The 14297-nt window shown below is 40.6% G+C and overlaps 1 protein-coding gene and 1 long non-coding RNA gene across 3 annotated transcripts; one reads left to right on the forward strand and one right to left on the reverse strand.

Annotated features, from left to right (window-relative positions):
- Nucleotides 1-6: 6 nt before the first annotated feature.
- Nucleotides 7-6122, reverse strand: LOC122764122. The gene is made up of 3 exons (XM_044018466.1): nucleotides 6107-6122; nucleotides 4842-6066; nucleotides 7-801 (listed from the first exon to the last, which is right to left on the reverse strand). Exons 2-3 carry the CDS (start codon nucleotides 6015-6017, stop codon nucleotides 553-555), a joined length of 1425 nt encoding a protein of 474 aa, XP_043874401.1. The 5' UTR covers nucleotides 6018-6066; nucleotides 6107-6122; the 3' UTR covers nucleotides 7-552.
- Nucleotides 6123-7522: 1400 nt separating this feature from the next.
- LOC122764123 lies at nucleotides 7523-10123 on the forward strand. 2 transcript variants are annotated; one of them, XR_006359532.1, is made up of 4 exons: nucleotides 7523-7596; nucleotides 7784-8056; nucleotides 8298-8458; nucleotides 8535-10123. It is a non-coding gene; the product is annotated as an uncharacterized LOC122764123 (long non-coding RNA). The 2 variants fall into 2 exon arrangements; XR_006359531.1 differs by having other exon boundaries at nucleotides 8298-8443.
- Nucleotides 10124-14297: the final 4174 nt, after the last annotated feature.

The following is a 14297-nucleotide window of genomic DNA, read 5'->3' on the forward strand; positions in this document are numbered from 1 at the left end:
AAGGAATGCCAGTTAGCTGGAGGACTCTGAACAATTAGTACAGTAGTGTTTGAGCCGTACACCTTGTTTTTCATCCATCCAATGAAAGAATACCAACTATTTTTTTGGTTAGAATTATCAAGCAATTCATTTGCGTTGAAATTCCACGGTTTCCAATCAGTGTGTTCAAAAAGTTGTCTTTTCTTCCTGACTAATTCTTCTGTGACAGTAACTTTTTTGTCCATGTCTTCTGGGATCTCTTGATCCTGCATGGGTGACACACCCACGCCACCTTTGCCCTCAGTGTCTTTGTACTCCCTCGATGTTTTCAGTCTTTCTTCATTCCTCGGTGGAAGAATAGGTGTCAAAGTATCAATGTGAATGATGTCAGTTTGACTGGTGAATGTGAGTGAATCAGTAGTATGTATGGTTGTTGATGTTATATGCTGACTTTTGAAGTCCATTTGTCGCAGGCTGTCATTTTTCTGATGTCCAGGCCATTGGACTGACACGCCTGTGGTGATGATCCCAATGAAGAAAACTGCTAGCAAGGTTTTGCAGCATTTTCCTTGATTAATTTCCCGTTGTTGTTGTTCCGTTGGATAAGACATTCCCAGGAAAGGGTTTACAATGGGTCGCATGGATCCAGGTATCCCTCTCAGCTATCCGGACGGCAGTTGGAGTTGTCAGCAGCACTTGGAATGGTCCTGACCACCGGGGTTGATGCCAATGCTTCCGTCTGAGGTCCTTAACCACTATCCAGTCTCCGGGCCGTATGTGGTGTAGTTCGGCTACTGCAGGGTCAGGAAGGGCTGCTTTCACCTTAGGGAAGATAAACTTGAGAACATGGTTAAGTGCACAACAATATCTTAACATGTCATCATCCATCCCTAACAGAGTTAGTCTGTTTTGAGGATAAGGAGTATTCGTCATTCGCATAGGACGCCCAGTAAGAATCTCATAAGGAGATAATCCAGTCGTTTTATGTGGGCGTCCTCTCATAAACATGAGAGCGAGGGGTAGAATGTCAACCCATGGCAACTTTGTTTCAGCCATTAATTTTGTTAATTTTATCTTCAGGGTCTGATTAGCTCTTTCTACCGCACCTCCACTAGCTGGATGATACGCACAGTGTGTTTTTAGATTGATCTGAAGGCTTTCTGCTAGACTTTGAATGACACTATTCACAAAATGAGAACCATTGTCACTAGTCAATTTGGACGGCAAACCCCAACGTGGTATTATTTCCTTCAAGAGTGATTTTGCCACTGAAACGGCTGTTGCATGCCTACATGGGAAACATTCAATCCATTTTGAAAACATGTCAACAATTACAAGGCAGTACTTGTACCCCTTGCATGGAGTGAGCTCAATAAAGTCCATCATCAAATGTTCGAAAGGACCTTCAGGTTTCGGATGTGCAGATAGAGACATTTGCACACCTCTGCCAACATTATTAGTGGCACAAATTACACATTTTTTACAAAAGTCTTCAGCAAATGTTGAAAACCCTGGCGCATACCATAGTTTATTTACAATATCTAACATCCCTCCTTTTGACGCATGGTCAGGACCATGGGTCAACTTAGCTAGAAAAGGGAATATAGATTTTGGAAGGACTGGAAGACCGTTTATGTCTACCCAGACTTCAGATGGGAGTTTTGTGCACCCTTTTTTCTTCCAGAATGCTTCCTCCCCAGCATCAGCTCCTGTTTGAAGCAAAGAGACATCAATGAGGGAAAAAAATCATCCTGGACAGTTAGGGGCATTTGCAAAATTGGGGAGGCAGGACAAAGAGCAGCTCTCTTAGCAGCTGCATCGGCTACTGCATTTCCCTGTGACACTGGGTCGTTAGAACCAGTGTGGGCTCTGCATTTGCATACTGCTACAGAGACAGGCAGGAGTAATGCAGACAAAAGGTTGAGGATGAGTGGTCTGTGAGCAATCGGTTTTCCTGTGGATGTAAAGAAACCACGGTTTTTCCACAAAGTGTGGAAGTTATGGCATACATTGAAAGCATATTGTGAATCCGTGTATACTGTAATATTCTGTTCCGCTCCTAGGATGAAAGCACGGGTTAATGCAAATAACTCTGCTGCCTGAGCAGACAGGTTATTTGGCAGTCTGGCACTTTCAACTATAACTTGTTCAGTACATACAGCAAAGGAAACACAAGAGGAACCATCAGCTGGATTCCTCATGGCACAACCATCTACAAAGAAAACAGAATCAGCGTTAGACAATGGTGTATCAAACAATGCATCCCGTGGTTTTGACACAATGTCAACAACCTCCAAACAAGGATGTGGTTCTCCATCTTCAGCTGTAGGAAGCAGAGTTGCGGGGTTAAGAACAGTACATCTTTTCATAGTAACATGCGACATAGTTAGTAAAACATTCTGCCAATGCAATAGTCGTGCTGGAGTTAAATGAGCCGTTTTAGCCTGCAGGATTAAAGAATGGACAGCATGCGGGACATGCACAATCAAGGGACACATAGCCACAATATCTGCTGTGGCTAAAACTGCTTCTGTAGCAGCCGCTACAGCCCTTAAACATGTTACCATTGCTCTTTCTGTAGTAGAGAGACGCTTTGAATAGTACCCAATAGGTCTTTGTTTGTCACCATGGGACTGAGTGAGGACTGCTGACATAAATCCATTGCATTCCGAAACAAAAAGATTAAAAGGTTTTGTCGGGTCTGGAAGTCCTAAACAAGGTGAGCTAGATAGTGCTTGTTTTAAGTCAGTGAAAGCTGTCTCTGCCTCAGGAGTCCAAGTCAACAAGTCAGTCATGGCCAAATGTTTTCCCCCATGTGTGATGTCATACATGGGTTGGGAGATCTCCGCAAAATTCCTAATCCATGGACGACAATAACCTGATAAGCCCAAAAAGGACATCATTTGTTGTTTTGTAAGTGGTTTTGGAACTTCCAATATTGCTTGAATGCGGTCAGGACCCAATTTACGACCTTCCGGAGTGATTATATGGCCAAGATACCGCACTGATTTTGAGACAAGCTGCAGCTTGTCTTTTGACACCTTGTGACCATTCTCTGCCAGGAAACAAAGTAGAGACACTGTATCTCTTCTACAATCTTCCCTTGTGGGTGAACATACAAGAAGGTCGTCGACGTACTGTACAAGTGTACTCCCACATGGTGGTTGCCAATATGACAGGTTTTCTGCTACAGTCATTGCGAACAAAGTGGGACTGGAGGAGAAACCCTGTGGCATCCGCGTCCATGTGTACCTTTTACCATTAAAAGTAAAAGCAAACCAGAACTGTGAATCAGGGTGAACAGGGATACTGAAATACGCATTTGCTAAATCTATTACTGAAAACCAACAAGACTCTGATGGAACCTGTGACATTAGAGTTGTAACATTTGGCACAGTTGGGGCTGGGTGTTGCACAGCATCATTAATGGCTCTGAGATCCTGAACTGGTCTCCACCCCCCATTTGGTTTTTTGCCAGGCAGAATGGGGGAGTTGCATGGTGAGTGAGGACATTCCACGATGGCACCTTGTTTTATTAGAGATTGAATGACAGGATCTATGCCTTCAACAGATTCTGGACTAAGTGGATATTGCCTTTTACAAGGTCTGAAAACAGATTTTGGCTGAACAGTAACAGGAATTGCACCTTTTATGTTTCCAAAATCAAATTTACTTTTAGCCCACAATTTGTCAGGTACTGTTGAAACCAATGCTTCCTCTTCAGTGGTTAAAGTCATAAGTGTAACTTCATTTGTATATGTGTGGATCTTTCGATCGACTGCTTCTCTAATGTTCACAGGATAAGATGTGACTTTCATTGATGGGGAATAACAACTGTCATTTGATGTGGTTTGCCAGTCTGACGCCTGTAAAGCTGCTTTAACCCAAGGTCCCATTTCTGTCCATGCAACATTTGATTTTTTTGTCAATGGAATGTGAGGGACAGACCCAGGTATTGAAAACAAGGTTAATTGAGGTGTCGACAGATTTACTGACGCAGCTGCAAAATCTAAACCCACAAACATTTTATCTATACCTATTACATCATTATCCCCTCCCACATTCCAAGTATCTTCATAGTTGTAATCTTTAGTTTTTGGTGAGAAATGTGACACACACTGCAAATGCTCAGGTGTCTCTGTAACCTGTGGTATCATGGACAACAGTTTATCTATATCCCTAGAATTTAGAAGGTCCCAGGAATATTCGTAATCACTCCCAGGAACACAGACAGGATATAGACCAGCTGTGGCACATGTTACTTTGATTCCTGTAGAATCACAATGTACATCGATGCCTAGAGTACACATAAGGTCTCGTGCTAACAAATTAACAGGACATACGTCAGAAAGAAGGAATTGATGTTCACCTCTATAATCTCCAAAACATACGGTCAATGGCTCAGACAATGGCTCAAAACCTGGAACCCCTGAAGCTCCTATTGTCTTTAGGAATTTACTTGTTTTGGGTGCATCAGGGAACAATTTGGATTGGATTACAGAGACCTGTGCTCCCGAATCTACAAGGAATGTCACATTAATACCTTGTACATACAGAATCAACGTAGGGGGTGTTTTAGAGTCTCGGGTTAAGTGTACATATTGTTGATATGTGACAACTAGTTCATCACTATCTTCGGTAGTGTCTACTCGTGTGTATGTGTCTATGTGTTGAATGCTCTGACCTGCCTCCACTGTCTCCTATGGTCGCGCTATCTGTAGCCCCGGGGACAGCACAGAGAGACCTCTTGGTGGTGCGTGAGGCCATGATTCCTCTGGACTTTGTCCTCCTCGCTGGTTGTACTCAGTTGTAGGACAATCATATGACAAATGCCCATAGCCTTCACAATTATAGCACCGCACCTTGTTGTGTCCTTGGCTGTTCTTCCTCTGGGAGTTCTGGTGCGGACCCGGTCTGCGTCTACCTCTGTTGTTGGGTTGGCGAGGCTGCCATTTCTTTTCAGGATTTTGAGCCCCACCCTGCTGGTAATACATCAGTTGAGCATTTTGAAGTTTTCGTGACTGCTTAGAGTCCAAATCTACCTTATTTCGCTCAGTGTGCAGAACGTGTGTCCAGACATTTGCTATTGTCCCAGTTTCCCATCCGACACATGTAGCCATGACACGATCCTTGAGGCTAGGGTGGAGACCATTAATTAAAGCTGTTTTCAGCAGGTCATCGTATGCCTCGTTCTGTGCATCGATGCCGGAGTGAGCTGCAAAAACGGATTCCATGCGAGTGCGGTAGTCAGCTGCTAACTCACCCTCCTTTTGTTTAGTGTTGTGAATCTCAGGCCAACACACTCTTAAGGGGAAAGCAGCCCGCACAGCGTCAGCCAGGCTGGTCATCATGTCGTGGAACCTCACTGATCCAATTACTGGGGATGTTGACCAGTTGGCCGGTCGGATATTGGCCCATCTGAGTTTGAAACACCTCCGACTCACAGCTTCTACCTCCTGCAGAGTTGGATTATACATGGTTAATAGCTGTTGCATTGCTATTACCCACTTCTCACCTCCAGTCTTTTGGGGATCTGGCAGTTCTCCTGCGATCTCTTTTAGTTCATCTGGCTGCCATGGCCTGTACACCAACACTTCCGGATCCCAGTGGACATATTCCTCTTCACCAGTTGGCCGTGGCTGTGGATTTGGAAATGTCAACATAGGCATCTGGTGCGCGTCTCCTTTTTCCCTTTGACTCCTCAGCCAGTAATCGAAAGAAGCTGCTAATGGAGAGGAGACATTTCTGGAAGAGGCAATGTTAGCTGGTTGAGACACGTTATCAGTCCGTTTGTTTTCCCTCATAGGTGTTGGAAGGGTAGACAGATCAGGGTACAGCTTTGGCTTCTCCTCCTTCTCCTCTTCAGAGCCATTTCGGGATTCAGCTGCAGGTGATTGTCCTGCTGCTTGTGTCTCTGAGGGAGGAGGGGGTGCAGACACGGGGAGAACATATGGAGGAGGCAGATTCTCTTCTCTGGCCCTACGTCTCTGTCTTGCCTTCTTTTTATCACCTTCTTCTCCTATCTCCTGTGTTAACATTAATCCTGCAACAGATTTTGCTTCCCTCAGAGCTGCTTCTCTTTCCCATTTCAAATTTTGCTTCCCTCAGAGCTGCTTCTCTTTCCCATTTCTCAAAAACTTGCCAATCTACCTTCTTCTTTACTTTCTTTTCCTTTCTCCCTTCTAACAATACCCTGCACCCTTTCAAACAATCAGTACTTAATGTGCCTATTATAGGAAACACTTCCTCGGTCAAATGGTGCCGGAGTGGAACATCGTCAACAACACTTTTACCCAATTTCTCTGCCATCAATTTAGATGGACCCGTAAGAGGATCAGATACTGACTTAAGTTTTCCCGTTTTGTTCCCCATGTTGTCTATTGATTCACTTGAACGGATGTGCTTTTAACTTCCAATGGGCTTATTTTTCACTCAAACTTCTTCACTTATTCTAATCTTCACACACTAACTTTGGATAACTTTTTCAGCCAGGTGGTTTGTATGACACATACATTCCGAGCAACGCACCATGGTAATATCCACAAAGGATATTTAGACACTGAAATAAGTCACTACAAAGTTTATTTTCATTACCATCATGATCATGATCATACAATTAATATTATATATATTGTCCAAAAGTTTTAATCCCTCTGTATAATTGATTCAAAACTCATGAACATCTAGTACATATTTTTATGATTTTATATTCCATGGATTGTTTTTTTTTCTTTTTCCCAAAGCTTAAGCTAGTCTTCAAAACCCCAAAGGAATTATATGAAGACGTCTCCAAACCACACAGGAATTATATGGAGACGGTCTCGGCTACCACACAGGAATTACACCGGACCTCGATATTCAACCACACAGGAATTTATAGAATATCGTGACAGTATACCACAAAGGAATTACAACTGTCTACCTAGGTTTCACCCATGTACACCAGAAATGATTCAAAAAACACCGTACTCACTTTCTAAAGAGATGGAGCGTCCACTGGTCAGCACCCGTTCCTGACGTCAGGCGGATTCCTGTCCTCCTTGGTGGAGCGGAAATTTTCCTTACCGGTAGTAACCTTCAGTCAGAACTCAGGCCCTGAGCATTGGAGCGTCCATCCCATCCTCGTCGCCAAAATGTGAAAGAAATTTGGAGTCATCAGTGTTCAGTGAATCAAATCTTTACTTCATGCATAAAGGAGAGACCCTGTCACCAAGAAGGTCTAAATGTTCTCTCCCGTTTCTCAAGAAGGCTCTACCATTTATACAGAAACATCAAAGTAAAACAAACACAGACACAAGAAATAACGTTTATGACCCCATTAGATGTTACCTAATGTTTACGACGACTAACAGATACCATTATGTGGAACCCTTACGTTGACCCTTCCTTATCATACACTTTCCCCAGCCTCCATTCACAGCTTGACTGTTTGTAGATAGTTATCTTAACCACTACAGGAAACAGAGGAAAGACTGGTTATTTCCCACATTGTGTCAATGTAGACCATAAAATCTCTACAAAGCAAGCAACAGAATGTTGAGTCCATGAAAGCTCAGTTGGCAGTGACAGAGAGCCATTTGGAAGACTGGGTCAGTGATGTCAAAGAGTGGGCAGAAGGTGAGAAAATGATTACTGGCAATACTTTTATCCATGAATAATAATATGAAGCTTAGTTGTCTTAGAATAATAAATAACACCCTATTGGTACATTTTTATTTCCAAATATGAGTACAAATTAATGACAAGTACAGTGTTGCTTACTTTGTAAGTGATTTAAAGGAAAGTGCAATCTATGTCTTCTCAGCAACAACAAACACAAGCACAAATGATGTGGATGCCTTGGCCAGTAGAATCGAGGTGCTGGTGACCAGTATAAAGAGACGCTCACAGCGTCTTTATAAAGATACTGACGGCAACAAAGGTCGTGCCAGGATCCGCCGCAAAATCAGGGAGGAGAAGGGGATCCTGACCTCTGTTGTGGAGAAATACAACAAAATAGTTCCAAGCACAGAAAGTCTTTGCATGGAAACCATTGTGTCTGGCGAGACAGCTTGGCCATGGCAGCTACCACACAGTGGTATGTACACTACTACTTTGAACAAATCGGACTGATAATGACACACAAACACAGAACCAGTACCCTCAAATGAGGATCTGTTACCCTACAGGACTTTAGACATTCTTTGACAGAGTACATATAACTAACTTCATGATATTGTCTATGTACAGTGCCTTGAGATAATGTATGTTGTGAATAAAATTGAATTCACTTCAAATCTTTGTAAAAAGAAATGCATTTGAGACTCTGTCGATCTAAGGACAAAGAGAAAGGCGTTTGACATCATCATGGCAGTAAGGAGACTGGAGGAGGAGAAGAATATTCTTGTTCTGGAGATGGACCACCACTGGAAATGGCTTTCAACTCGTGCAAAGACCTCGCAAGAGTTGTCCAGTCTACTTTCTAGTGAGACAGTGAAAAGTATGTCATTAAATAACAAAACAATGACTGGTGATAAACTAATATAGGTTTTATCTCATTTTTTTCTATCTGTAAGATTGGCCATGTGGCTTTAGTGAAGAGGGGTTGAAAGGTCTGCAGAGCATCATCCTGAGAAAGCAGCAGAACATCAGAGAGAAGAAGATGCAAGCTAGAGACTGCTACCTGCGACTTTTGTCTGGAGAGACTGCAGAGAACATGAGCTTCTTGCACAAGCCGGATGATTGTGACAGTGACTCGGACAGTTCTGATGATGCACTGTAATTGTACCCGTTACCGCTGCTCCACTTTCTTGTGCCAGTGGAATTACAAATGCTACTGTAGGTTGGTCACGTGATGCCCTCTGGCCCAAAAATACTTCTTACCATTGCAACAAAACAAATGAGCCATGGTAGCATGGTTTCCAGCAGGAGTGTTTTAGAAAAAACGGACAAAATCTCCTTCATTTCTAGTATTACTATAAGTAGTATTATTATTTTTATATAGACAGCAGATATGAGAGGACAGGGAAGACTGTTTACAAAGTATCAGGGGATGCAGCTCATATAGGTTAAATCAATAAATAATAATAATAAATAGAATAAAAGATTCTATAAAATACACCATGGCTACTCACTTCCTGCAAAATTCACCAAGAACAATCTGTTTGAAGCAAATATTCTCTGGTCCAGCCTTAGCTAAAAATACACAAAGACGGAATCCATTGGCACGTTGAACCATGCGTGGTTCACTAACCAGCCCGTTTGTAACTGGTATCCTACCGACAAAGTTACCTGCACTTCATGTGCTTAACAGAGTTTAGCAGTTTAGATAACATACTGTCCAGCTGTTGTGACTTAATGAACCACTGTTACGACCCCAGGGTTGTGACTGCTTCTTCCCTGTGTGTATGTGTCTGCGTGTGAGATGGGTTGCAGGTGTGCATGGCCTATGTGGGTGAGTCTAGGGTGGATCCTGGGAGCTGATTGGTCCTGCACAGGAAGGACTCTGAATAAGAGGCCTGATCATCCCAGCTGCAGCGGACTTCCTCAAAGCACTCACAGCAAGACTGCCAGCAGACATTTTGTACTTGATTTTAATAAACTGGTTAAAATGCTTTGTTTGACTTGTTGCTGGTGCTTTCTTGGGAGTTGACAAGGGGAGTGTCATTATTTGATGTTGTGATCAGGTTTTCTCCTAGGCCTGGTCGTAACAACCACAGATACTTGTTTATGTTCTCTTTTGAATGAGTATAGGGGAACTCATCCTGTATATAATGTATATACATACATGGAAACAAGCATATACTGTAATCATGTACATTCAATATATATTTCCTTTGCACCATTTGGATTATTTATAACTTAAAGAAATACTTGACTTATAGATATTTGATCATATTGTTGCTATATGTATTTTGAGTTGTACACCATTATCTGTATCATGTTTTCTTTTGTATGTAATTAACATTGATCAAATGATTACAAGTCCATTGTACTAACGTGTATTACTGGAACATGTTTTTATATTTACTTGATTCAGTTAAAGTTTGATAGTGATGTTTGGTATCAATTGTCCTTCATGTAGGTCATCACTTTCATTCAAACACATTTTAATGTACCTGTATTTATTCAAGAGGAAGGACAATAAACTTCAACTTTTCAAATACCCTGAGTCATATATTCTTTGAAATATGCCATGAAATGAGACATTTCACATTTTACAATCACAGTCGATAAAACACCTTCTGTTACAGTTTTTCTTGATTGCTAAGACACATTTCTTGAAAGCTGCTCTCTCTTTTCTCTAAACTGTGAACACAAAACCCAATTTTCAAGCTACATTCACAAAACCTCAGACTCTTCTTTCAAAACCAAACTTTCACCTCAAAACAGTTCAATCTGTGCTCAAATCTGAACTTTGTTGTCGAATCTTAAAAACACTACTGAACAGTCACTCAACACTATGTAGAAAAATAGAAAACACAATGCTCAGGACATGAAGCTGGAGAAATAAATGTTTATTGTTCACTGTAGGCTAAATGCATGTTGCAAAACAAAACACCTGTGCATTTAGAATATAGATTATATAATAGCACAGAAATCTTTACACGTAGCACTTGTAAAACAAACAGAAATCTTATGCATTTGTCACTTGTCTACAGTAAGCCCATGTAAAAATAAAGTACACAAATATACAAATAAGTGCATTACTCAGCCACATCATCATGTCTCCGTACTGGGTCAGGCCACAGGACTTCATCCACATCACAGGCCACATGTTGTCTGGCCAGGCAACGGGGTAAAAACCTCTGGCATGCTGTATCCAGGCTGTTTCATGCACAGTCTGACACGATCAACAGTAGAGAGGCTGACACTGTTGATACCCTCAACATTTACATGGTCCTCAATGATCTTCTGCTGAATTTCACTCAGTTTAATGGCGTTGTTCTCACGGACCATATCAACAATTAGGGTCTCTTGGTGTGGGGAGAACATAGCTGTCCTCCCACCCCCGTGTGGCAGTCTTTCAATTCTACAACAAGAGAACATGCAGTTACAAAAGATATACATGGAATACTAGGCCTACAACAGTTAGACCAACCCTCCATTACAATACTACAGTACATTGGTACAGTGATGTACAGAAACATGTACTTACAGTATATAGTATGTCATACAGTAATTGCTGTCAACATTTACAGACTGTACTATAATGTCAAAAAAGGTAATTACCTGTTCTCTTCTCTAAATCTTGGGATTATGGTGGACACAGTGAATCTACTGATGTTTGGTTGTAGCCTTTGTCCGGCCTCCCTCATGCTCATACCATGGACAAGAACAGGGTCAATCACAGTCGCTCTGATTTCATCAGATATCTTCACTGACCTCCTCGACCTCCTCTCACACGAACTCTTCCTCTCAGATTTCTATCCATCATAGGGCCTCACAAACCAGTGCTCTCTGAACTGGCTCATATGTTCCCTCACATCATCAGCCATAAGTGTGATCAGTTTTGAGTTGTTGTCTTCACGTGGTGACACTTGTGCTTTAACTGTGTTTGACTTGTGTCACCTGTGCTCACCATTATGCAGCACAGGTGCATCACAATGAAAATGTGTTGGCAAGTTGTGTCTAAACAGGTGAAAAGTGCTTATGGTTTTGACAAAAGACTGATTGATTCAATCAGTGGGTTCAGGCAACTGAGCATTTGGTTCAGACAATAGGGTTTAGTGTTTTAACTATTGAGAAAAACTGTAACAGAGATATATGTATGTCTGTCTGTCTGTCTATATATGTATCAATGTATCTGTGTCTGTCTGTCTATCCTGGGGCTACATAGGCTATTCTTATTGTTGTACAACGGCATTTCTTCTTTAATCACGAGTCAATTGAAACAAAATATTTAAATAATTGTATATGAATTGCTCTCATGTGAAAATAGTAATATTAACAATAATAATAATAATCCATCCATCCATCATCTACCGCTCTATCCTCCACCAGAGGGTCGCGGGGGGTGCTGTGCCAATCTCAGCTACATGGGGCGATAGGCGGGGTACACCCTGGACAGTTGGCCAGTCCATCACAGGGCCACACACATATAGAGACAAACAACCATTCACTCTCACACTCATACCTATCTATGGTCAATTTAGGGTGTCCAATTGACCTAATCCCCATATTGTATGTCTTTGGACTGTGGGAGGAACCAGGAGAACCTGGAGAGAACCCACGCACACACGCACACACTGGGAGAACATGCAAACTCCATGCATAATAACTAATAATAATAACAATAATAACAGTAATAATAATAATAATAACAATAATAATAACAATAATAGTAATAACTGAAATACCAACAATAATAGGCGTGTCATATGTGCATATATAACCAAATCTTTTGGGGGAGCAAATGCTAATGTAGGTTAAATGCTTGCATTGGCTAATAAAACAGACTTTTATTTCTACATCCTTTATTTTGGTCACTATTTACATTAAAACTAAACAAAAAAAGAAATAAACACAGATCTTTATTTTATATATGGCCCTCAAAGTGCTGCCTGAAACTAGGTCTGGGATGGCCTGTGTCCATGAAATGAGAAAATCCAAATGTTGTCTCAAAGCTAAACCAAATACATCATTGGAAAGATCTCAGCCTGGTGAGTAACATGTATCATTATGAAGACTCTACATGGCTCCGACATTGAATGAATGACCTTTGAACCTTGGCCTTGTTGTATGTTTGAAGGGTTATAATTCAGCAACCAAAGTGGCTACAGACATGGAACCAACTGTTATAGAGAGCGCTTGACCTTAGCTATCATGTGAATATAGTCCATCTATACAATTTTGGTCAAATATGGTTGAAATTTATTTGAACCAAATCTGATTACACACACATTTTAACTATCCCCTTCAACTCATTTGTGTACTCTCAATTCATTATTTGCATCTCTCAATTCTATGGAAAAGACTATTTTTGAAAGAAAACTACAATTCCCTAGGGGCGGGCCATACAGCTTGTTGCATACCATCACCACAATTGTAGTTTATCCAGTTGACATCAAAATAGCGTTGTAAAAACGCATTTACCAAATGTATCAAAGATGTGTAGTACAGCCAAATTACAAATGACTATAACTACGTCATTTGTTCTATTTAAGATGGTTTAGCAAGTATTCTTGAAATATCCTTTTAGGTAGCCTAGCTAAGTTGGACTTCCGGTTTGCAACTAGAGTTTTAATCGCAAAAAGCATCTAGTGATGTATATCTTGTACAGTCAAACCAGCAATTACTCTGCTTATACATGAAATATGCTACGTTAAAAAAGTGGACATGTGCACAAAATCTAAATCTTGATCAGTTTAAAATAAATTCAATCTGTGGCTAAGGATCATGGGTAATGTAGTAGTCAAAAACACCGTCGTGGAGTTCTCAAGGACACTTTGGTGTTTTGAAGTTGAGGATATCATTAAAAGAAAAACTTCAAATGGGAATTGGCAGTAAGGAAAATACAGCCGGGCGTAGTGTAGTGAGAGTATGACAGCGTTTGGATCGGGAAATTGTATTTTGAAAGGGTGTTACGTCAGAATTAAAAAACGGATTGATAAGTATAAGTATAGCTTACAGTATTTTCATGGTTGAATTCAATATGTACATGATACATTAACCCTTATGACAAACATATAATAATCAACACATTGCTATATTTTTAGATATTTGACACTTATTATCATTGTTCATTTATTTGAAACTATATATTTCTTTATTCCTATGTTATGCTTATATAGCTATATACCTATATATGTATATTTATTATTCTTTTATATGTATTATTTGAACACTCTAATCTTATTTGGATATGACAGCTTATTATTGGCTGATTGTCTGTTTGTTCCTAATCTTTCTTTATTGTATTTTCTAAATAGTTTATCATCACTTGCTATATTTGTGGAGCAATTCCAATAATCTAGCTCGTTAAGTAATGTATGAATCTACTGTTTGTGGATTTTGACTCTCAGTGTGAAATAAATAGGCTTACATGCATGCATACAAACTATGACAACCTCAGTTAATGACAAATACAAAACGTGCTTAATTTATTTATTTATTTATTTCAGTCATGACATTTAGATCACTCATCACATAACATTGCAGTTCACACAATATACATAACCGAAAGGGAAAGTGGGAGAAGCAAAGCTTAACTAGTCCCGCCCCCATTATCATCATACATTTCATTTCCTTTTTTTTTTATGACATTTTGACAAAGAAAACATGTTTCAGCATCCGGTAGCACTCAGAGATCAGACTCCATGTATGTATGTACATGTGTC

This window comes from Solea senegalensis, unplaced genomic scaffold (genome assembly GCF_019176455.1).
Source record: "Solea senegalensis isolate Sse05_10M unplaced genomic scaffold, IFAPA_SoseM_1 scf7180000017243, whole genome shotgun sequence".
Classification (NCBI taxonomy): Eukaryota; Metazoa; Chordata; class Actinopteri; order Pleuronectiformes; family Soleidae; genus Solea; species Solea senegalensis.